General features: G+C 42.9%; 1 protein-coding gene across 5 annotated transcripts in view; it reads right to left on the bottom strand.

Annotated features, from left to right (window-relative positions):
• Window positions 1-22,107, bottom strand: part of LOC115478008 (serine/threonine-protein kinase Sgk3) — a 114,237-nt gene that overhangs the window by 24,752 nt on the left and 67,378 nt on the right. For all 5 annotated transcript variants that reach the window (XM_030215196.1, XM_030215205.1, XM_030215214.1 and 2 more), the window contains 7 exons: window positions 18,520-18,607; window positions 15,173-15,222; window positions 9,245-9,302; window positions 8,953-9,036; window positions 8,699-8,830; window positions 2,158-2,270; window positions 1,993-2,029 (listed from right to left, as the gene is read on the bottom strand). In XM_030215196.1, the coding sequence (XP_030071056.1) occupies window positions 1,993-2,029; window positions 2,158-2,270; window positions 8,699-8,830; window positions 8,953-9,036; window positions 9,245-9,302; window positions 15,173-15,222; window positions 18,520-18,607 (562 nt within the window). The remainder of the gene's footprint in view (window positions 1-1,992; window positions 2,030-2,157; window positions 2,271-8,698; window positions 8,831-8,952; window positions 9,037-9,244; window positions 9,303-15,172; window positions 15,223-18,519; window positions 18,608-22,107) is intronic.

The following is a 22,107-nucleotide window of genomic DNA, read 5'->3' as shown; positions in this document are numbered from 1 at the left end:
TGTTAAAATATAAAAAATTAATGTAAACAGAGCAAAACAGGGAGTGTAAACAGAATATGAATCATGTTAAATGCAAAAAGCTTTCCACACAGGAGTGGGGAAGGCATGCAGAGTCGGGACGGTTTCCAGCTCGTCCTCAGCAAAAACATGAAACATAATCCTTTTATCCCTTCAAAGGAGAATTTTTTTTTAAATTTTATGGCACAGCTGTCTAAGGTATATACCACACATAATGTACTTCAGTCTCTCAGCCTAGTTTTTATGGACTCAGTGTTCAAAGAGACTTGTGTTTTTAGCAGTGATGACTAAATGTTTAGGTCTCCTATCTATGAATTTGAGCAGCACTGTACGGATACTGGAATCAAAAATTTGGATAGTGTTGGGGCACAGCAAGGGTGTTTTGCTTAGCTATTCAGCTAGAAGTGGTATTCAGTGTAACTATAGTGCTGCTATACATACAGCTATCAGCTTGTCAGTGTTCTTTACAAATATTCAGCACTTCTGACCGCTGCGTTGAATACTGACCCACACGATGTTCTCCATTGTCTCACAATTTCATTTTAACTTCTAAACCTTCTTTTCACATGTTGGTTTACTTCATCTGATTGTTATGGACTGTGGGCTTGTACCACTATCCAATTGTTTTTGCCATGCTCCACCCTCCCCCTTGCAAATATACACTATGCAAGATATGCACGTACTTACAGAATAGTACTTACACACATATGCCAATATTGTGCCTATGTGTGCATACACACACACACATCCTAGTATTCTAAACATTTACATGCATAATGCACATTTAAATGTTAATGCCTATGTTATAGAATGGCCCGCGGTGTGCCTCACTTATTTAATGCAGCTACTGGGTTGTCAATAGATATGTTCCAGGAGTCTGTTACTTCACCTGTTTCAGCATCCTGTGACCATTCTGACTTTTCACAACCCTACCCTACACCCACTGAAAATGTACAGAGTTTCTGCACTATTCATAAACAACTTAAATGTTAATGTGAGTTAATGTTCTCGTTATTTGAGGTCCGCTGAAAGAGACAGACATGCTGGGCAGGTGCCCGGGCTCAGGAGGTTGCCATGCTCCTAATGTTATCACAATAGTGGTAAATGGCTGTTTCCATGTGACCCAAAGTGAGCCACAGTGGCAGATCATCAGTTCAGATGATTCTTCCTACCTGCATCACTGCAACAGAGAACACTTTCCGGCCCTCAGCACTGCCTCATTTTGCAGTATTTCATTCTTTTCAGTTAACATTAATGCAGGTTAGTGCTGTGCTCTCAACCCTCACCTGGAGGCACACACAGCCAGTCAGATTTGTATTCAGTAGATCTCCAATATATGCCACTCTCTCTCATGCATATTCATTGTGGTAATCTGAAAAGCCTGACTGGCTACGTGTGCCTTTAGGATAAGGCTGATAAGCACAGCACCAACCTACATTAATATTAATTCAGTGGTTCTCAACTCAGTTCTCTGTACACAACTAGCCAGTTAAATTTGTGTACATTCCCTCCATTGTATTTTTTTCCGATCTGAGGAAGAAGGGCGACCTTCGAAAGCTAATCAAGAAATGTATTAAGTTATGTCCAATAAAAAAGGTATCATCTTATTTTCTTTTCCATGTTTTATTTTGTTTGATTTCTATTGATAACCTCCATTGTATGGAAATCTCACTTATACATATTGTGGGAATCCTGAAAAACCTGAACGGCCACGTGTGCCTCCAAGAGAAAGCTGAGGATTGCCAGGTTACTGCATAGCATGAATGAAGTTCTTGAACCTTATGATTTTTGTGTGCCAGATCAGCAGCACAGTGTCTCAGGGGCCCCTGCAGACCATGAATGTTAACAATTATGGCTTGTACATACACTACTCACATAAGCCTTTTTCATCCATCAATCGAGTTTTCACATATTCCTATTGCTGTAATGAACTTTAAACATGTACATACACTACAACCCATGTTTCCTATTTACCTGTGAGTCTAAAAGGATATTTTCTGGTTTCAAGTCCCTATGAAGAAAAAGAGGGAGATGGGAAAAAGGAAAGTGAAATCAAATGGATTAAAATACAAAAAAGTGGAAAGAGAAAATATTTACAGCAGAAGTTTGTTCTCAGTGTGGAAAACATCACAAGATTACCTGTACACAATTTTTATGGAGTGCAAATAACCCAAAGCGCTGGCTATTTCTGCAGCATAGAATTGGGCTCTATATTCAGGAAAGGTGCGCTCTCGTTGTAAATGGAAAAACAGCTGCAAATACACAAAGATGTATTGTAAGCAGGTAACAGAAACCTCTGCTACAAAGTATGTTCTGTCCAGACTAAGAATAAAGGGGAGAGTTCAATCAGCTGGCAGACATTCAAAGTCCTTCTATATTTCTTTAATGGAAAATAAAGTCTTAGTCTATTTTCTCTCTTAGCTTCCACAATCACATGATGCAGTATTCTTATTTTCCTAGAGTTCCTGTAAAGTCCAGCTCCATCTAATTCCACCATTTTTAGGTTTAATAAAGGTATTTTTCCATGATTCACAGTTTTCTTCTATATATCCTAGACATTTATTATTCATTTTCGTTTTTATACTCTCCTGTACTCTGACATTAGCACCAAGCTTAGTTATAGTCAATGTATTTTTACAAGGCTGTGGGAAGGATTAGGCAGACAATTCCAGAGTCCTGTTTTTGTGCTTCCCCAAAGCACATTTTGCAAAAAGCGAGAGCACTTATTTTGCAGCTGCATCTATTTGTCTATCTGTCTGTACATATTTGTTTGAGCATGTGCTGCTGGGCAAACACACAGGCAGGAGCCAGAGCCAGTGAAAGTGAAGACTAAACCCCATCACCTAAAGAATAAAGTTTACAAGGAATGCATAGGAGGCACGTCACATGCATTTGCTGCCCTTCTCCAGCTCACACACCAAAGCGCCCTTCCCTTGAACACCGACTTTTCTCTCCTTCCCCCACCCCCCTCAATGATTCGGTATCTCTCATTCACTTCCTCCCCTAACTTCCAGGGTTCTTTAAAACTTGCCCTCGATCCTTGCTGGCACAGCAGCAGCTGCAGTACTGAAAACAGGCAGCCTGTGGGTGGTCCATGGGGGGGCCTTCCCTCTGCCGGTCCCACCATCTCTGATTCTACTTCCTGTTTCTAGAGGGGTGGGACTGACACAGGGAAGGCCCAGCGGATGGCACATAAGCAGCCCGTTTTTAGCACTGTGACTGCTGCTGCCAGTGAGGATTGAGGGCAAGTTTGAAAGGACCAGGGAAGGGGGAGAAGCAAAGTGAGTGAGAGATGCCATACCATGAAGGGGGGAGGGACAAATGATGTGGGACCTACAGGGGAAGCAAGAGGGAGAGAGACTGTACTCAAAGGTAGGTGGGAGGGAGCAGGAGAGAGAGGGACATTTGCAGAATTTCTGGGGAGGAAGGGAAGATATGCTGGACAAGAGGAATAATAGGGACAGGAGTGGTGATGATAGATAGGTAAGAGGGATGGGGACACAGAAGGGTGATACTAGACAGGGCAAGTCTTGACTTCTGTGGTAAGTAAATTAATGGAAATGCTTTTAAAACAGAGAATAGTAAAGTTTTTGGAATCCAAAGGATTACAGGACTCAAGGTAACATGGTTTCACTAGAGGCAGGTCTTGCCAGACAAATCTGATTAATTTCTTTGACTGTGAGACCACAGAAAATTGGATCAAGGGAGAGCGATAGACATGGTGTATTTAGATTTTAGCAAAGCCTTTGACATGGTTGGTTCCGCAAAGACGACTAATAAATAAACTGAGTGCCCTCAGTACAGGCCCTAAAGTGACTGACTGGATAAGGAACTGGTTGAGTGGAAGAAGACAAAAAGGATTGTGGTAAATGGAGCTTATTTTGAGGAAAAGGATGTCACCAGTGGTGCATAGCAAGGTTCAGTTCGTGGGCCGGTTTTGTTCTATCAGTTTTGTAAGTGATATTGCTGAAGGGCTATCTGGTAAGGTTTGCCTCTTTACAGAAGAAACCAAAATCTGTAATAGAGTACACATCCCCTGATGGTCTGAATAACATGAGGAAGAACTTAGTGAAGCTACAGGAATGGTCTGAAATTTAGGCAGATTTAATGCTAAAAAATGCAGGGTCGTGCATTTGGGCTGCAAAATCCCTAGTGAATGGTACAGTTTAGAAGGTGAAGAACTTTGTGTACAAAAGAGGAGTGGGACATGGGTTTGATCGTATGTGGTGATCTTTAGGTGGCCAAACAGGTAGAAAAGGTGACAGTGAAAGCTAGAAGGATGCTTAGGTGCATAAGGAGTGGAAAGGCCAGTAGGAAAAAGGAGGTGATGATGCCACGGTATAAGACTCCGATGAGACCTCATTTAGGATATCATGTACAATTCTGGAGACTGCACCTTCAAAAAGATACAAACAGGATGGATTCAGTCCAGAGGGTGGCTACTAAAATGGTCAGTGGTCCTCATCATAAAGGTATGGGAACAGACTTAAAGATTTCAATATGTATATTTTGGAAGAGGGGAGATATGATGAAGACATTTAAATACCTACAGAGCATAAATGCACAGGAGGCAAGTTGCACTTGAAAGGAAGCTCTGGAACGAGGGGAGCATAGGATGAAGGTGAAAGGGGATAGTCTCAGAAATAACCTGAGGAAATACTTCTTCACGGAAAGGAGGTGAATTCAGAACGACCTCCTGGTGGAAGTGGTGGAAACGAAAAAAGTATCTGAATTCAAGAGAGCTTGGGACAAGTACATAGAATCTTTAAGGGAGTGAAAGCGACAGAAGATGGCATGGATAGGCAGACTGGATAGGCCATATGGTCTTTTTCTGCCTACATGTTTCAATATTTCTAAGAATAAAGCCACAGAGAAGGACAATGCTTAACATGGTGGGAGGATAGGAACAGTGAAACAGAAGAAATCTGGATAGGGTAGATAGAGACACAGAGGGAAAACGTATGGTGGACAAGGAGAGAAAAGAAATGCCAAATGGACAAAGAGACCCTGAAAAAAGAGTTAAGACAGAGGAATGCAGAAAAGAGACTAGGACCAATATAATTAGAAAAATAAAATAACCAGATGAACGATAATAAATAGAAGATAAAATTGCTTTTTCTGATTAGAATATACCAATTTTTAGAATGTGCATCTGTCAGACCTGATTTTAGACATGTTCTGGGATCCCGAATCTCCAGTTTTGGGATGGGTCTCCCTTGGTACCTCTGGGTTACAGCAAACCCCATCTCTCACGCTCTCCTGCCCCCTGGAGATATACTGACTAAGCAGGGGCCAGTCAAAGGCACTGACACTGGGACAGCTGTTTGGAAAGGCATGTGGAGCTGTTGGTGCATGTTAATTTTAAACCTTGATATACCGCCATTACTGGTACGCAAATCACAGTGGTTTACACAAACAAAACCAATAAAATAGACTTAATTTGAAAGGAACACCATACAATAACAGGATAGAAACCATACTATTTACTAAAATTAAAAAAAAAGAACAGTAGTTAGGAACTGTGTCAATACGAGGCAGACGTCCCCTCCTAAATCAACCCAGTGTCACAAAGTTCATCTCTCAGGCTGTCTTTTTCCTGGTTGTCATATTGGAGAGGTGGGGTTTCAAAAAGGAACCATGCACCAATGACAATATATGTCTTCACAAAACCCTGCTACTGCAGTTACCACCACCACCATCAGCCCTTGGATGGTTTATATGTAGGATCCTTCACATTCCCACCCCACCCCCCCCCTAATAAAACAAACAGATCTTTATCTTCTGTTTTATTAGGTTTTACTCATCCCAATTCAGAGCTAAATGCAAAAGTTGTGTGTTTTTTTTTTAAATCTGGCTTACTGTGACTAGAAATAGGAAGATGACAGTTTTGAAATCAAGAAAAATCTGGGAGAGTGATTATTCTTAAAGAACAGTATGGCTCTTAGCTCTGCATTTTCATTTTTTTTCCTGGGAATTTGTCAGGGTTTGTATTTCAAACATTAAATAAAAGCAGAGTAAAAGAAAAAAATATTTTAAATCAGTTTACACCCCTCCCCCTTTAATCGTACGTTTGCTAACATTTTGACATAACTCTTCATTACAGTCTGTTATACAACCTTCGCTGATCTGGCCTCCCAGTGATACATAAAGTATGTTTTCTGTACATTTTTAAAGGGTTACCATTATTTTCCATATTGTCTGACTTCACTTATCCCACAATAGGTCGGTCCTATTTACGTCAGATAATCGAGACTGTACTGTACCTATCAATTTTTAACCCACTGGATTTGATATTTATTTACAAATTCTTGATACAGTACAGTCTCGATTATCTGACGTAAATGGGACTGACCCTTTGTTAGATAAGTGAAAAATCATGTAATATGGAAAACAATGGTACCCCCTTAAAAATGCATGGAAAACATACTTTATATATGAAGAACAGGCATCGGGTATCTGTATTTAAAATATTATGGACACTAATCAGCAACAAAAAGAAAAGAAAAAAAGTTGTATAGGGCATGATTGTGCTTCTTGTGCAGCAGGCAATTTGAGCACAAATACACAGAGCAGTATATTTCACAATAAAGCACAGTACTGTTCAAAACAGCAATTGTACAGAGGCAGTGTGAACAAAAATACAAAACCAAACAAGGGAACCATATTTGGAGTGGCCTAGTGGTTAGGGTGGTGGACTCTGGTCCTGGGGAACTGAGGAACTGAGTTCGATTCCCACTTCAGGCACAGGCAGCTCCTTGTGACTCTGGGCAAGTCACTTAACCCTCCATTGCCCCAGGTACAAATAAGTACCTGTATACAATATGTAAGCCGCATTGAGCCTGCCATGAGTGGGAAAGTGCAGGGTACAAATGTAACAAAAAAAAAAAAAAAGTGTTCAGCCCAGGGGCGTAGCCAGCCTTCCGTGGGAGAGGGGTCCAGAGCCCGGGGGGAGGGGGCACATTTTAGCCCTCCCCCCGGCGCCGCCCCCCCCACCGCCGACATTGCCGCCCCCCACCTCCCGCCGCGAACCCGCCACCGCTGCAGCCTACCTTTACTTTTGCTGGCGGGGGATCCCACTCCCCGCCAGCCGACGTCTTCTTCTTAGTCACTTCCTGCTCTTCAATTTGTTTGCTGACAACCTGCACGTTGTACGTGCAGGACGTCAGACTCAGAGAACAGAACTGTTCTCTGAGTTTGACGTCCTGCACGTACAATTACGTGCAGGACGTCAGCAAACAAATTGAAGAGCAGGAAGCGACTAAGAAGAAGACGTCGGCTGGCGGGGAGTGGGATCCCCCGCCAGCAAAAGTAAAGGTAGGCGGCGGCGGGGGCCCCGGCCCCCTCAGGCCCCACGTAGCTACGCCACTGGTTCAGCCTCACTAGAGTTATTTTCTACAGCAGGCAGTGTAAACAGCAGAGCTCGCTGCTTTGTCTTTTCCAGTCAATAACCATATGAAGCAGATATTAAGACAGCAGAACTGAAAGTTGAAACTCTCCACACTCCAAGTTCACAGACAAAACAGAATGAGGGTAAGACAAAGAAAGTGATATAAATGAACACGAATAGGTGCACATACAGTACTGCATAAAACTCACTGTGCACAAGAATCTTACCATGGTTCCGTTTATGCAAAAGCACGATCTCAGATCAAAAATGGTTCCCCGACAGGAAAAGCAAGGGTCTCAGCTCAGAACATCTTTAATGTTCACTATCTTTAGCATTTCCTTTACCGTCATCCAATACTCAAAGAAGCACTGTTAGAAACAGCGTCTTGGATCAAAAACTGTTCCCTCACTGCAAAAGTGGGGTCTCCAAAAATTACTGTATGTACAGTACTAGAAAACTGGAAGAGAAGCTGTAATTTCTTAATGGCGATGAGGGATGCATGAAGGAGTATCAGTTGCAAAGCATTGATTTCAAATCAAACATGGCTTCCTTGCAGCATGACAAGCTGGAAAACAGGAAGAGAAGCTGTGCACTTCTTAACGGCAATGCCGTGACATCACCGGGAGTCTGTTGGGTATGCCGGATGGTCAGATCAGCAAAAGTCAGGTAATCGAGACCATACTGTATACCACATCACACATCTCAGCGGTTTGAAAGGTAAATACAATGTAAGGACAGGGAAAAGGGGGGGGGGGGGGGGGGGGGGGGGGGAAGGTAGGCAGTGGTCAGACAGAGCATGGTTATTGTGTAGCTTGTAGGGTAGGGTTTGTTGAAAGAGCCAGGTTTTGAGCAATTTCTTGAAGCAGGAGTAGGAGGATTCCTGCCAAGAGAGAGGGGTAGTGAATTCCAGAGCTTGAGACCAATGCAACAGAATAATGAGTAACTGCCCAGTGGGTTGGTAACAATGCTATGTGTTTTTTTTTTCCTTTTTTGTTTAAGGGTGGGGTGGGGTAGGGTCATAGACCTTTCCGTGGTACAACCAAAGCGTTTACATTTTGATTACATGCAGGTACTTCCTCTGTCCCTAAGTGAGCTCACAATCTTAAGTTTTTTGTACCTGGGGTAATAGAAGCTTAAGTGACTTTCTCAGTCACAAGGAGCTGCAATGGGAACTGAATCCAGTTAGCACCTGAACAATGCAAACACCTTTGTAGGCTTAAAACTTGTCCATTCCACAACACCACAAGCAAAAGGCCTACAGAAATCAAGTGAACAAGGATGAACAAGACTCACCTCCCCTCCATTAACAAAATCCAGAACAAAGTAAAGCTTTTCTGTGGTTTGGAATGAGTAATGTAGTCCAACCAGAAATGGATGTTTCACATTTTTCAAAAGCACATTACGTTCTGCCATGATATGCTTTTGCTGCAAAGAAGGGAAAAGTTAGCATGTGGATGTGCAAACAAAAGAGATTTTCTCTATTGTTTTTTTAATTGGGGGGGAGGGGGGTTGTGGGGAAAATGATATTGTAAAAGTGCTCCATCTACCTCTTTCTTGTTGAGGACAATTTTTTTCTGCAACACTTTGACAGCATAATACTTCCCATCTAGTTTTCTTTTTGCAAGAAGGACCTGATGTATTTAGAAGAAAAACACAGATGAAATCCGTTGCAACTGTAGGGATTTTCCAACCATGCTATCAGTCTATGAAAAGATCTGTGGTGATACCACTAGGTCACAAACTCATCCATACTAAATCGTTTTCCAGCTTTTAAACATAATAGCAGTGATCCAAGCAGTCACTTCGTGTCCTTTTCCTGAAAATTAAAGTGAAACTCACCTTGCCAAAACTTCCTTTTCCAATAACTTTCAGGAAGTCGAAGTCTGCTGGCTTAGCACTGAAAACAATTAGGAAGAAATCAAATATTTAGGTTGGCAATCATACAGAATATTTACAGTCTTACACCAGGTGTAACCTTGTGCAAGAGCATTTGTGCACTACCAGGGTTAGTTCTCAGAGCCTACCTTATATAGGCATCTAGAAGCCTATATTACCTTTGTAAAAGCTTTTTATGAAGGTATTTTAGGTTCCCGTTATGAAATTACTCTGTGAGGGCAGAATTCAAAAGCCATTTACCCAACTAAAATGGCAGAAAATTGTTCACTCTTTCCTAGTGTAATACACATGGGGCAGAGTTAGAATTATCATATTTAAAATCACTTAACCCTCCATTGCCCCAGGTACAAATAACTTTAGATTGTGAATCCTACTTACTACTACTTATTTCTATAGCGCTCCTAGATGTACACTTGAACATGAAGAGACAGTCCCTGCTCGACAGAGCTTACAATCTAATTAGGACAGACAAATAGGACAAATAAGAGATAAAGGAATTACTAAGGTGGGGATGATAAAATAAGGGTACTGAACAAGCAAGTAAGGGTTAGGAGTTAAAAGCAGTATCAAAAAGGTGGGCTTTCAGCCTAGATTTGAAGACGGCCACAAATGGGGATTGACGGACCGGTTCAGGAAGTTTATTCCAGGCATATGGTGCAGCAAGATAAAAGGAACCGAGTCTGGAGTTAGCTGTGGAGAAGAAGGGTGCAAATATGAGATATTTACCCAGTGAACGGAGTTCCCGGGGAGGAGTGTAGGGAGAGATGAGAGTGGAGAGGTACTGAGGAGCTGCAGAGTGAATGCACTTATAAGCTAATAAGATGAGTTTGAACTGTATGCGGAAACGGATAGGGAGCCAATGAAGTGACTTGAGGAGAGGGCTAATATGAGCATAGCGACACTGGTGGAATATAAGTCGTGCTGCAGAATTTTGAACAGATTGAAGAGAGAGATGGCTAAGTGAGAGACCTGTGAAAAGCAAGTTGCAATAGTCTAAGCGAGAGGTGATACGAGTGTGGATAAGGGTTCTGGTAGTGTGCTCAGAAAGGAAAGGGCGAATTTTGCTGATGTTGTAGAGAAAGGAACGACAGGTTTTAGCAGTCTGCTGAATATGTTCAGAGAAGGAGAGAGAGAAGACGAAGATGACCCCAAGGTTATGAGCTGATGAGACAGGGAGGATGAGCGTGTTATCCACAGAAATAGAGAGAAGGGGGAAGAGGAGAGGTTGGTTTAGGGGGAAAGATAAGAAGCTCAGTCTTGGTCATGTTTTAGTTTCAGATGACGGTGAGACATCCAGGCAGCAATGTCAGACAGGCAGGCTGATACTTTGGCCTGAATTCCTGCTGAGATTTATGGTGTGGGGAGGTAGATCTGGGAGTCATCAGCGTAAAGGTGGTACTGAAAACTATGGGATCAGATCAGAGTACCAAGGGAAGAAGTATAGATGGAGAAAAGAAGAGGTCCCAGGACATATCCCTGAAGTACACCAACTGACAGTGGGACAGAAGTGGATGAGGATCCACCAGAGTATACACTAAAGGTACGTAGGGAGAGATATGAAGAAAACCAGGAAAGAACAGGGCCCTGAAATCCAAGTGAGGACAGCGCATCAAGGAATAGGCTGTGATCAACAGTCTCAAAAGCAGCAGATAGATCGAGAAGGATGAGGATAGAATAGAAGCCTTTGGATCTGGCCAGGAACAGGTCATTGGACACTTTAGCAAGTGCTGTTTCAGTGGAATGACGGCGAAAGCCTGATTGAAGTGGATCAAGAATAGCTTGAGAGGTAAGAAAGTCAAGACAACAGCACCTTCAAGTATATTGGATAGGAAAGGGAGGAGGGAGATGAGGCGATAGTTGGAAGGACAGGTAGGGTCCCAATGAAGGTTTTTTTTTAAAGAAGTGGTATGACTACAGCATGTTTGAAGGCATCAGGAACAGTCGCAGTGGAAAGTGAAAGATTGAGGCTATGACAGATAAAAGAGATGACAGTAGGAGAAGATAGTGTTAAGTAGATGAGTGGGAATAGGATCGGAGGAACAGGTAGTTAGTTTCGAGGAGGAAAGAAGATGTGTAGTTTCCTCTTCAGTGATTTCAGAAAAGGAGGCAGGGGTTGGAGGGTTGAGAGAATGGACTAAGGGAAGGAGAGGTGGAGGTGACCTGGTTGAGAATTCAAGTTTAATCTTGTGAACCTTATCATGAAAGTACTCAGCCAGAGTCTGGGGAGAAAGTGAAAAGGGAGTTGGCGGTGAAGGCACTTTGAGGAGAGAGTTCAGTATGGCAAAGAGAGGACGAGGGTTTGAGCCAAGAGAATTTGTCAACTGGATGTAATAATCCTGTTTGGCAAGTAAAAGAGCAGACTGGAGGGAGGTCAGCAAGAATTTGAAATGTATGAAGTCAGCATGGGCACGGGATTTCAGCCAAAGGCGTTCGGCAGAGCGGGCACAGGAACGTAGGTAGCGGATTCTAGAGGTCAGCCAAGGCTGGGGTTTGGTACGTTTTACAGGACGGGGAATGGGAGGAGCAAGAGTATCCAGAGCAGAGGAGAGAATAGTATTATAGGACGAGACAGCCTCATTGACAGATTTGGGTAACATTTGAAACACTGGAGGACAGAGTAGAACGGTCAATAGCCTGAAGATTCCTAAATGTATTGGTTAAGATTGGACGGGACTGGGGAGGAGGGTGTTTAAGTGTGAAAGTTATCAGATGATGGTCAGGGAGGGGAAAAGCTGAGGCACAGAAGCTGGAGAGTGAGCAGTTTGAGAAGAGGATAAGATCAAGTCAGTGGCCATTCTGGTGAGAGGGGGTAGTGGAGCACAGTTGAAGATTGAAAGAGGATGTTAAAGCAAGAAACTGAGAAGCATAAGAGTCAGAGGGATCATTAGCATGAATGTTAAAATCCCCAAGAATGAGGGAAGGAGATGAAGGTTTAAGAAAGAAGGAAAGCCAGGCATCAAAGTCAGTGAGAAAGGAAGAAAGGGACTTATCAGGAGGTCGATAAATGACTGCTACTTGGAGAGGCAGAGGAGTGAATAGATGGATGGAGTGAACTTCGAAGGAAGAAAAGCAGTGAGACTGAGGTGGAAGAAGAGGTTGAAATCTACAAAAGGGTGAAAGTAGTAGATTGACACCACCTCTGCGGCCAACCGGGCGAGGAGTATGGGAGAAAATATAACCTCCATGGCATAGGGCCGCAACTGAAGCAGAGTCTTCAGGGCAAAGCCAAGTTTCAGTTAGGGCAAGCAGATGGAGAGAACGAGAGATAAACAGGTCATGGATGTAGGAAAGTTTGTTACAGACAGAACGGGCATTCTACAGAGCACACGAGAAAGGCAGGCAAGGAGGGAGGAGAGGAACAGAAATTAGATTGGAGACATCACAGTGTGACCTGCACAAATAGGATGAGAACTGATGTGGAGAACCAGGATTGGGATTGATGTCCCCAGCAGAGAGCAGGAGCAAGAGAGTATGGAGAAGAGTTGGAGAGGTATGATGACAGCGACGAAGGCAAGATGTACTCAGATAGAAAGGAGATGGATGAATGGAAGGAAGGAAATGTTGAAGGTTGAGAGCTGAGAAGAAGGAAGGGGACAAAAGAGATGGTGAAATGGTGAAAGCAGAGGGTGGGCAATGTGTTTGTGCAGAGTACAGTGGTTTCAGAAGGAACATTAGGAACAGAAAGGTACCTGCAAAAATAGGATATGTAAACTGCTTTGACTGTATCTACAAAAAAGCGGTATATCAAGTTTGAAATAAACATATTTACAGAGATAAAAATAAAACAAAAATTAATCATAGCAAATCTGTAAGTTAATGAACACACATCAAACAGTGACTGACTTACCGTACACAGAGTAGACAATCTACTTTACAAAAACTTCTAGATTTGAATTTGACCAAGTCCGAGCCCAATGTACTTATCAGATAAGCAGATATCCCTCAACAACTTTGCCTGGCTTCCGAGATGCGTGTGAAAGTCTTTGCATGCTATATGCTTAAAGTAGTGCTACACAAACAAAATTCCTTTGATTGGTTCAACCAGCAGGGAAACAGAGAAATCAGCAATACCTTTCTCTCTCTTTAGCACCCTCATGTGTCCAGACTGACTAATAGTTAGCTTAGGAGGGTTTTAAAAAGGTCTGGATGGCTTCCTAAATGAAAAGTCTATAGACCATTATGAAACTGACTTGGGGAAAATACACTGCTTATTTCTGGGATAAGCAGCATAAAATGTATTGAACTTTTTGGGGCTCTGGCCAGGTATTTGTGACCTGGATTGGCCACTGTTGGAAATAGAATGCTGGGCTTGATGGACCTTCGGTCTGTCCCAGTGTGGCAACACTTATGTAGTTAGATGGTTTCTCTCATTATGTGGGTAGGAGTGTTGGTCATAGGCACATAATAGGCATATAAAAATTATAAAACCTGGAGGACATATCTGAAGAAGTCCAAAAGAAGGACATGTCCTCTTAAAATAGGATATATGTACCTTAGGCAGAGGGAACTGATAACAATGTGGAAATGGAAGTTCAAACGCGGGGTTTAATCAGGGAAGGCAACATCATGTATAGTTTTCCATTTCCAAAACTATGTGTACTATTTCAAAGGGAAAACAAATCTGCAGTACAAGTGCAAATATCTGTGAGAACTCTTTTATGAGGCAGTTTTCAGAGGGAAGGTCTTCTTGCATTTGTCTTTTGATATCTGTGGACTCAAACTATGAAGGCCCTTTTGAAAATGGCCCCCTAAAATATAGGGCCCGATATTCAAAAGCTTAATGTTGCTAACTTTGAGAGTTATGCTCCTATATTGTCCTCTTTGAAAATTTAGTAGGGCTGAGTGCCTACATTTATGTAATTAAACTCCTAAATTTAGAAGCATAAAAAACGGTTGATAACAGGGGTGGATTTAGGGCAAGTGAAAAAAGTTAGGGACTTGGCACTAATTTCAGCATTAGGCTCATAAATGTACGCAAATGAGAGGCAGGCTAAAATTTATACCCATAACTTTTAAGCTCCTAAATTAAAGTGAACTTTCAGCAGAAAACTTAGGGCACAAATTTAGGGAGATGAGGGAAGCATAAATTTAATAATTCAGCTTTTTTTTTTGTTTAATATTGAGCCCATAATTGTTAACATAATTTAAGAGTAGACCACATAGATTTTAGACAATTCAGTACGGCACCCTACAACAAATTAAATACACAACCTGTGTGGCAGAGTAATTTCTATTGTGCAACTTCCTGAACCCTAACATAGTAGCTCAGTATACTGTACTGCTCAAGGAACGGACATCTGTTGTACAGATACAAGTCTGTCTATTATTTAGATTTCAAAATAAAATATAACAGCCTGTTTTATAAAAGTGCCTTATCACTGCTGACCGCATAATGGGTGCAGCATCCAGAAATGATGATTTTCTAATGGATTTATGCATTCGTCTGTAGGAAATATAACACCTAATAGAAAAATGTTTCATAAAAAGCACATTCTGAAATACTGTGCTGGCTTTTTGTGTGGCAGAAAAAGTAGTGCTGTATTTTATACATTGGCGATAAACAGTTATGGAGTCTAAGGAGCCCTTTTACTAAAGCTTAATGCATGCTAATTGAATTAATGTGTGCTAAGCTTTAGTAAAAGACCCCCTGTGCTGTGTGGCCCATAGGCATAAAATAGGAGGCGCAGCATTTAGTATATGCCAAATCCATTAGTGCACTCTAAGCTGTAGTAAAAAGACCCCTTAGTTTTTTTAGCTGAGAAAAACACAAGCCATAGAGTTCAACCTACTCTAATCTGCCCCCCCCCCCCCCTCCCCGGGTCACACACAAACATTTTAAAGTTCTTGGTTTTAGAAAACAAACAAGCTTACTGAGGGTTTCCAGACGGTCCTAGATTGATATTCTGTGAGGTAGAGTTGAGCTGGTGGGGAAAAATAAAAATATTCTGCTCATCAGAGATCTGATATTACATATTTTTAAATAAAAGAACCAGCAACATTAGTAAGAATATTCCTGCTTTACTTCTGTACCCTCTGAAATCATCTTCTCCAGCACAATGCTACAACTTTACTTCCAGAAGACATCACCAGGGTTGGCATAATAGAAGGGATCTTTTTTAAAAGAATTATAATTTTCTATTGTTTTTATTTTTTGCTTGGTTTTCACTATTTCTGACATAAAGAAAATAAAAACTAGGAGGTAATAATTCTAACTTTCCTCTCACATAGCTAACCCAGTGCAGAGTGAAGAACACATCTTCAAGGGGACTAGCACTTTTAGCACCACTCTTCTGTCAATACTGTGGAGTAGAGGCCAACTGAATTTTACGTTCAGGTTCCGTTTCGGCACCAAAACCGGCCCAAAATCTTGAATTCAGGTTTCAGCGGAAAATGCAAGTACATTTTTGGCTGAAATTGAAACGAGAGAGTGAGTCCTCGGGTCCCTGTAACTATCTGCTGTCTCTCCTCCCCCCCCCCCCCCCCCCCACAGAGACTTGCCCCGAACAGGCTGGGCCGACCATGCCCCCTTCCCAGAGGAGAGCAGGTGCCACAGAGCCAGCACCCCCCCCCCCCCCACCCCCGAAGGCCATGCCTTTAACTTCCCTGGTGACTCATCAGGGCAGGAGCAATCCCAATCGCTCCTGCCCCCCACCGGTTCCTCCATCAAAATGGCTGCGGAGAGTTCTCATGAGGCTACCACAGGAACTCTCGCCAGTCATTTTGATGGAGGAACTGGCAGGGGCAGGGAAGATGGGATAGTGCTCCTGCCCCAAAGAGGCCACCAAGTTACCAGGAAAGTTGACCTGGGGATGGCCTTGTGGGGGGGTGGAGGATAGTGGCAGCATCTCCCCCCCCCCCCCCCTGGCAGCACTCAGTCTCTGTGTGTGTGGAGGGGGTGCGGGGGCAGGTAGTGCTGGCAGCTTGAGAGGACCTACTGTTTGGGGTGTGGGAGGTGGTGCCATTTTTATTTTCAGGCTCGGTATCAGCCAAAACTGAGAATCCCAGTTTCGGTCGGCCTCTACTGCGGAGAACCACCGGCTGCTCCCCTTTCTCCCCAAATTCCGATCTCCTGGACATGAGCCATGGATCAATCAGCTTGTGCGATTCTGAAGGAACATGCCCCATGCATTTGTTTAGTATTACAGGCTCAGGGAACCTCTGGAGATTAGCTATCCCTGCTGTTCCAATCTGCATGTCTTTGGCTACTGCACAAGAGGAACACGACTGTGAAACCTTTGAGCTACAAATTAAACTGAATTGAATTACAATCATGTGATTGTACTGAAGGAACTGGTAAAACCTCTCCTTGAATCTCTAGTTGTACTTTCATTTTCATTTGCCTCCAAGATACAGCAGCAAAGATTAGACAGTCTGAAAGTAAAAGGATGGAGTAAAATAAGTGTACTCACAGGCAGATGATCAAAAGTCTCACGCTGTTCCAAACAACGCTCTAAAATAGCACTGGAACAGCGCGGGGCGCTATTAGACCTATGATCAGAAATAATGCATGCAAATTTAAGCAGCGCAATTATCTCTGATCATGGGGTAGAAGTGCGGGAGAATTGTACCCACAGGATCTCCAGCCCTCCCTGAACCTGGGGGGGTGGGATCGTCGGGGGGACCGGAGGTCCACCGGACCTCCAGTCCCGTCGCTGGGGGGGGGGGGGGGGGGGTGGTTTGCATCGTTGGGGGGAATGGGGGCCTGCCAGCATGCAAATGAATGCTGGACAGGGCTCACCATTCCTCTCCAATGATCTGTAAACCCTAAATCGGAAGATGGAGCTCCTCAACTGCCCTGTTGCAGGGCCGGCCAAATTTCAAAGGGGTGTCGGAGGTATAGCGACGGGGCAGTTGAGGACGTCCAAAATTTGGATGTTTCTGTGACAGGGCAGTTGAGGACATCCAAATTTTGGACGTTTCTGCAATGGGCAGTTAAGGACGTCCAAAATTGGATGTTTCTATGAGAAACGTCTTTCACATAGAAACATCCAATTTTGGACGTCCTTAACTGCCCATTGCAGAAACGTCCAAAATTTGGATGTCCTCAACTGCCCCATCACAGAAACGTGCAAATTTTGGACGTCCTCAACTGCCCTCGCTGGCAGGTTTGCTGTAGGGGGGAATGGGGGCCTGCCAGCATTCCTCCCCAATGATCTGCAAACCCTAACGCCAGCTTGGAGCTGGCGTAGGGTTTGTCGCAGCCAGCAACCCAATCTTTGGCGCGCTGGACGCTGATCATTGGGGATGAATGCGTTAAGCGCTGATTAGCATGCATTTGCAAGCTACTTGCGCTAAGAGCCCTCGAGCGGTAGCAAACACCGGCGCTAGTATGGCGCTAACAACCTCTAGCGCCGGCGTTTGCTTTTAATCTGCCTGTCAGTGCTGTAGCTGTAAATGTATCTGCTGCCCTCATTCTACCAATACTTATACAGAAAGTAAGAGATTCCCCTTTATTCCTTCCTCTTACATATCAAAAGTAGATCTGTTAAACAGCTGTAAGCGTATTTGGTGAAGGATTGTGATACCGACTAATGGTATCTTAAGAAAGACTGTGAAGAAAAGCATTTCATTGTAGTTCTTTCCAAAATAAATTTGCTCTATAGGTCATGCTTTCGCCAACAGCGAGATTTGTCAAACGCAAAACATTCATCTGTAGCGCCCACTGATACGTCATGACCTCATCTCTTCTTGTACAAAATGCCTGTCAGAAGGAACTGCCGACTCAGGAGGTGATCCAGATCCAGGTCCAGTTCCCCCCCATGCTATAACCTGTGCCAGAACAGACACTTGAGGACAATGGTGGGAGGTTAGGTAGTTAAGTTGCGCTTTTTTTTTCCTTTTAACTGTTTTATGAAGAAGTTCTATCAGGTTATGTTAAGAAAATCAAAAAAGTTTTGTGTAGTTGTCCTCAGTTAACAGGGCATCTGTAGTGTTGTTCTAACAGCTGAACTTTAAGTTACCCAAGTGCACTTTGTGCATTTAAATGAAGAAAAAAAACACACTGCCAAGACCAGAGAGCAAACAACTGCCAACAGGAAAGGACTAAAAATCTTGTCGTAGGCTTGAGTACACATTCATAAAATCACACTTCAACAAACATACAGAACATTTTTCCTGATGAAAACTAAAACCTGTGTTTCATTGTTTTCTACAAGTTTGTTCTTTATCAGAATTCCCACCCCCGCCTCCCATTCATAGTTAATACAACCTAACCTCACCTTCTGACTGCTCTGGTCATCTTCATCTTCTGATGGGTCAGAAAGTTGTTTTGGTCTGTCCATCTGAAGGAATGCTTTAACATCAGGGCTGGAAATATTATGTAGCATGTTAAATCATTTCTTATACTGTATTTCAATAACTACTTTCTTCTTTTGCCTCAGTTTTGCCCCAAATATATTCAGTGGGTAGTTTTATAAAGCATTTTCTGTATTTATAGCCTGTTTTACATGTAGGAAATGGCCGTTAGCAAGCTGAACAGAGGTATACAGATGTAAAATGAAAAAAAAACCTACTTCTACACAATATAAATGTAGACATTCCTAAGGGGCACACTTTAGGTGGAACTTTGAGGTATGCACAAACTTTATAAAATATGGGTAGTACTGCTGAATATCCCCGCTAACTGGCTAGATTATATGTGGGCCAGAGATGGAGCTTGGGTGCAGTGTCAGCTTAGATGGTTAGCGGAAATAGTCAATTCACTAACTAGCTAAGTAAGTGCATAAAGATAGGAAAGCAAAATAAGTGCATAAAGATAGGAAAGCAAAACAGCTGTCCTAACTTTGGGGGTCTTTTACTAAGCCGTGATAGTGTTTATAGTGCGCACTAAACACTAGAGACGCCCATAGGAATATATGGACATCTCTAGCATTTAGTGCATGCTTATTTTTGGCGCCCGTAAAAAACGATACCGCGGTTTAGTAAAAGGCCCTGTTTATGCGCCGAGTTAACCAGGCAGCAATCTGAATATCAGCCGGTGCCTAACTTCTAGGTCAGTGCACATACTCGGATATTCAATGCTGGGAGCCACGTAGGCCCCGGCATTGTATTTCTGGGGTTAGGTCATCCTGTGGCAAATGTGGCTTGCAAGCCACTTACCACTGCAGGCGGAATATTATCTCCTGTATATGTACATGCACAGAATACACGCATATACCTGTACCTGCCTCAGAACAAGTATATATTTATGCTAGCGCATGTGTGTCCTACTGGTGATCATTCTGACAGCCTATTTCATAAAGGTACATAAGCTTAAAATAAGAACATTTTGGAAATGTTTATGTGCCCTGTTATAAATTTAAGGTTTTCCTAGTAAAGAAAAAGGACACTGGGCTAGAAATACAATGGCAAAGCTGAAGCAGAACAGAGGGTTAGGACTCAGATGCTCAGTTGAAGATTTCAGTGTATTTCAACTCACTGCTGGCGTGCAAGGGAATATCTACTGACCAGCACACATACAAAGCATCATTCTCCGAGACTTGAAAACCATGACAAAAAAAAAAAAAAAGACTAAGCAACAAGAAAGTAACAGCTGTTCAAAAACAGAGAGCAAAGCACAATGGAATAGTGAGAAGAGACGGCATATTTAAGGGACCCAGCATAGCCAATAAACAGAGAGAAGGCAGAACTCAGGTCTGTGGAAAAAAGGGTGGGGGAAAGTGGTAGCTTAACTGAGCTCTTACTAAATGGTATCATTACATTTCTGCTTTACAGTCAGATTTCAAGATATATGAGGGAGCTCCAGTACTACAAAGCAGAATGGTCCAACAGCAGCTATGCAAGTGGTTCTTAGCTGCAGTACATCCCTTGCTTAGAAGAGGGGACAGGACCGGTAAGTGAAAAATACAGTGGGGGCCTTAAACAGCAGGTCCTTGAAAGCTAGCTGTACTGAGGTTGGTTTTGGTTGTGAATTATGCATTGCATTTCGTACATTTCTGTAAGTTGAAGAAACTCCTCATGCTAACTGCTACAAGTCAAGATGGAAGACTAAAGTGCTGACTGCTGCTAAAGAAAATGTAGCCACTGCGTGCCTAACTCCTGGTATTTTCTCTTGTTCTACCAAAACAACTGAAGACATTTCCCTGAAAAGCCACAACAGATCCTGAGCGGACAGTTACAGGGAGACTGTCCAAATTTGCACACAATGAGACAATTGTACAAGAGAGCACTTCCATTTAGATGCCCCAACACCACAGGGTGAGAACCTATTCTATATTGACAGTTGTACAGTAATATACAATAAAGACACTTGGATGGCAATTTAGGCACCCCCATTTACCATCTGCCACAGACCTGGGGGTGCCTAAATGTAGCAGACATGTGGGAAAATTACAGCATTTTGTAAGTTGCTTGTCTAAATGTCCGCCCTGTCTATGCTCATACACCACTCATGGTAGCAGAACAAGTAGATCGATTTTTTTTACTCATTCCAAAAGTACAAAGACTAAGGGACACTTGAGGAGGTTACATGAGAATACTTTTAAAACAAATAGGAGGAAATATATTTTTCACTCAATGAACAGTTAAGCTCTGGAACTCTTTGCCAGAAGATGTGGTAACAGTGTAGGAAAAGTCTACAGTCTGCTAGTGAGACAGACATGGGAAGCAACTGCTTGCCCTAAGATTTGTAGTATGGAGTGTTGCCACATGATACTTATATGGCTGTGTACACTTAGGTACCTGAATGTCAGTGTTCTGTACATTTAGGTGCACAGTTGGGGAGTAAACTTAAAACAACATGCTATAGAAATGCCCTTAATGTGAACTGTGGTTTACAGTATCAAGAGACAAGACAGGACATATGGAACTTTGGAGTCATCACCACCATCATGAAGCCAATACAACAGGGGTGTAGCCAGACAGCCATTTTTGGGTGGGCCTGAGTCCAAGGTGGGTGGGCATGGAATTCATGCCCTCCCCCCGTCCCTAGCCCCCCTCTGCTCTTCCTCCTTCCCTCCACATGCAAGCCCACAGTATTAAATTCCTGAGCAGGAGGGGATATACAAACTCTGCCAGCTGAAGATTTCCTCCTGCTCAGACAGCACTCTTCCAAACAAGTCAGCAGCACTTTCCTCGAGCTAATGCCACAGCCAGCAGGCAGTGCATACATGAAAACTAAGCATGTGAAGAGGGGCTGGTGTTGGTTTCAGCTTGAGGCAAGTGAGCCAGCTGCCGTTTGAAACAGCACTGGCTGCCTGAGGAGGAAATCTTCAGTTGATGGGGTTTGAGGACCTCTGCAAGCCATAGCAAGAGTGCACAATTTTGGGTGGCCCAGAGTCCAAATAGGATGGGCCCTGGCCCACCCAGGCCCACCCTTGGCTATGCCACTGCAATACAAGCACAGAATAATCATCTGAAATCCCCACCTTTTATGATCTACAAAAAGCAGCCTGGCCAATTGCCAGTAATGACTTCCAAAAGGTAATTAGCAGAACCTTGCCTTCTAACTGTAAATTCCTCCCGAGATCCCCAGAGATTGCAAATGTCTTACCTTCTGTACAAATGTATGTTCTAATAAAATTAGTTACATATACTGTAGCCATTACAATATAATATTAGCTTATTTAGACAAAGTTCTGGTAGTCAAGAATTATTTGGGTTTTATCTGTCTTTCATATAGCTAATTTCTCTCACAAACTCTCATAATAGATATGAAACAAGAACCACCAGATAATAAATCATTCTGAGAAATGTGTGGCAAAAGTACAACACAGAAGGAAAGGAATGGAAAGCAAAAATGAGGACGTTATAACGCTTTTGTATCGCTCCATGGTGCATAAGTATTGCCATACTGGGACAGACCAAAG

This window comes from Microcaecilia unicolor, chromosome 1 (genome assembly GCF_901765095.1).
Source record: "Microcaecilia unicolor chromosome 1, aMicUni1.1, whole genome shotgun sequence".
Lineage (NCBI taxonomy): Eukaryota > Metazoa > Chordata > Amphibia > Gymnophiona > Siphonopidae > Microcaecilia > Microcaecilia unicolor.
This window is presented reverse-complemented; position numbering and strand designations above follow the sequence as displayed.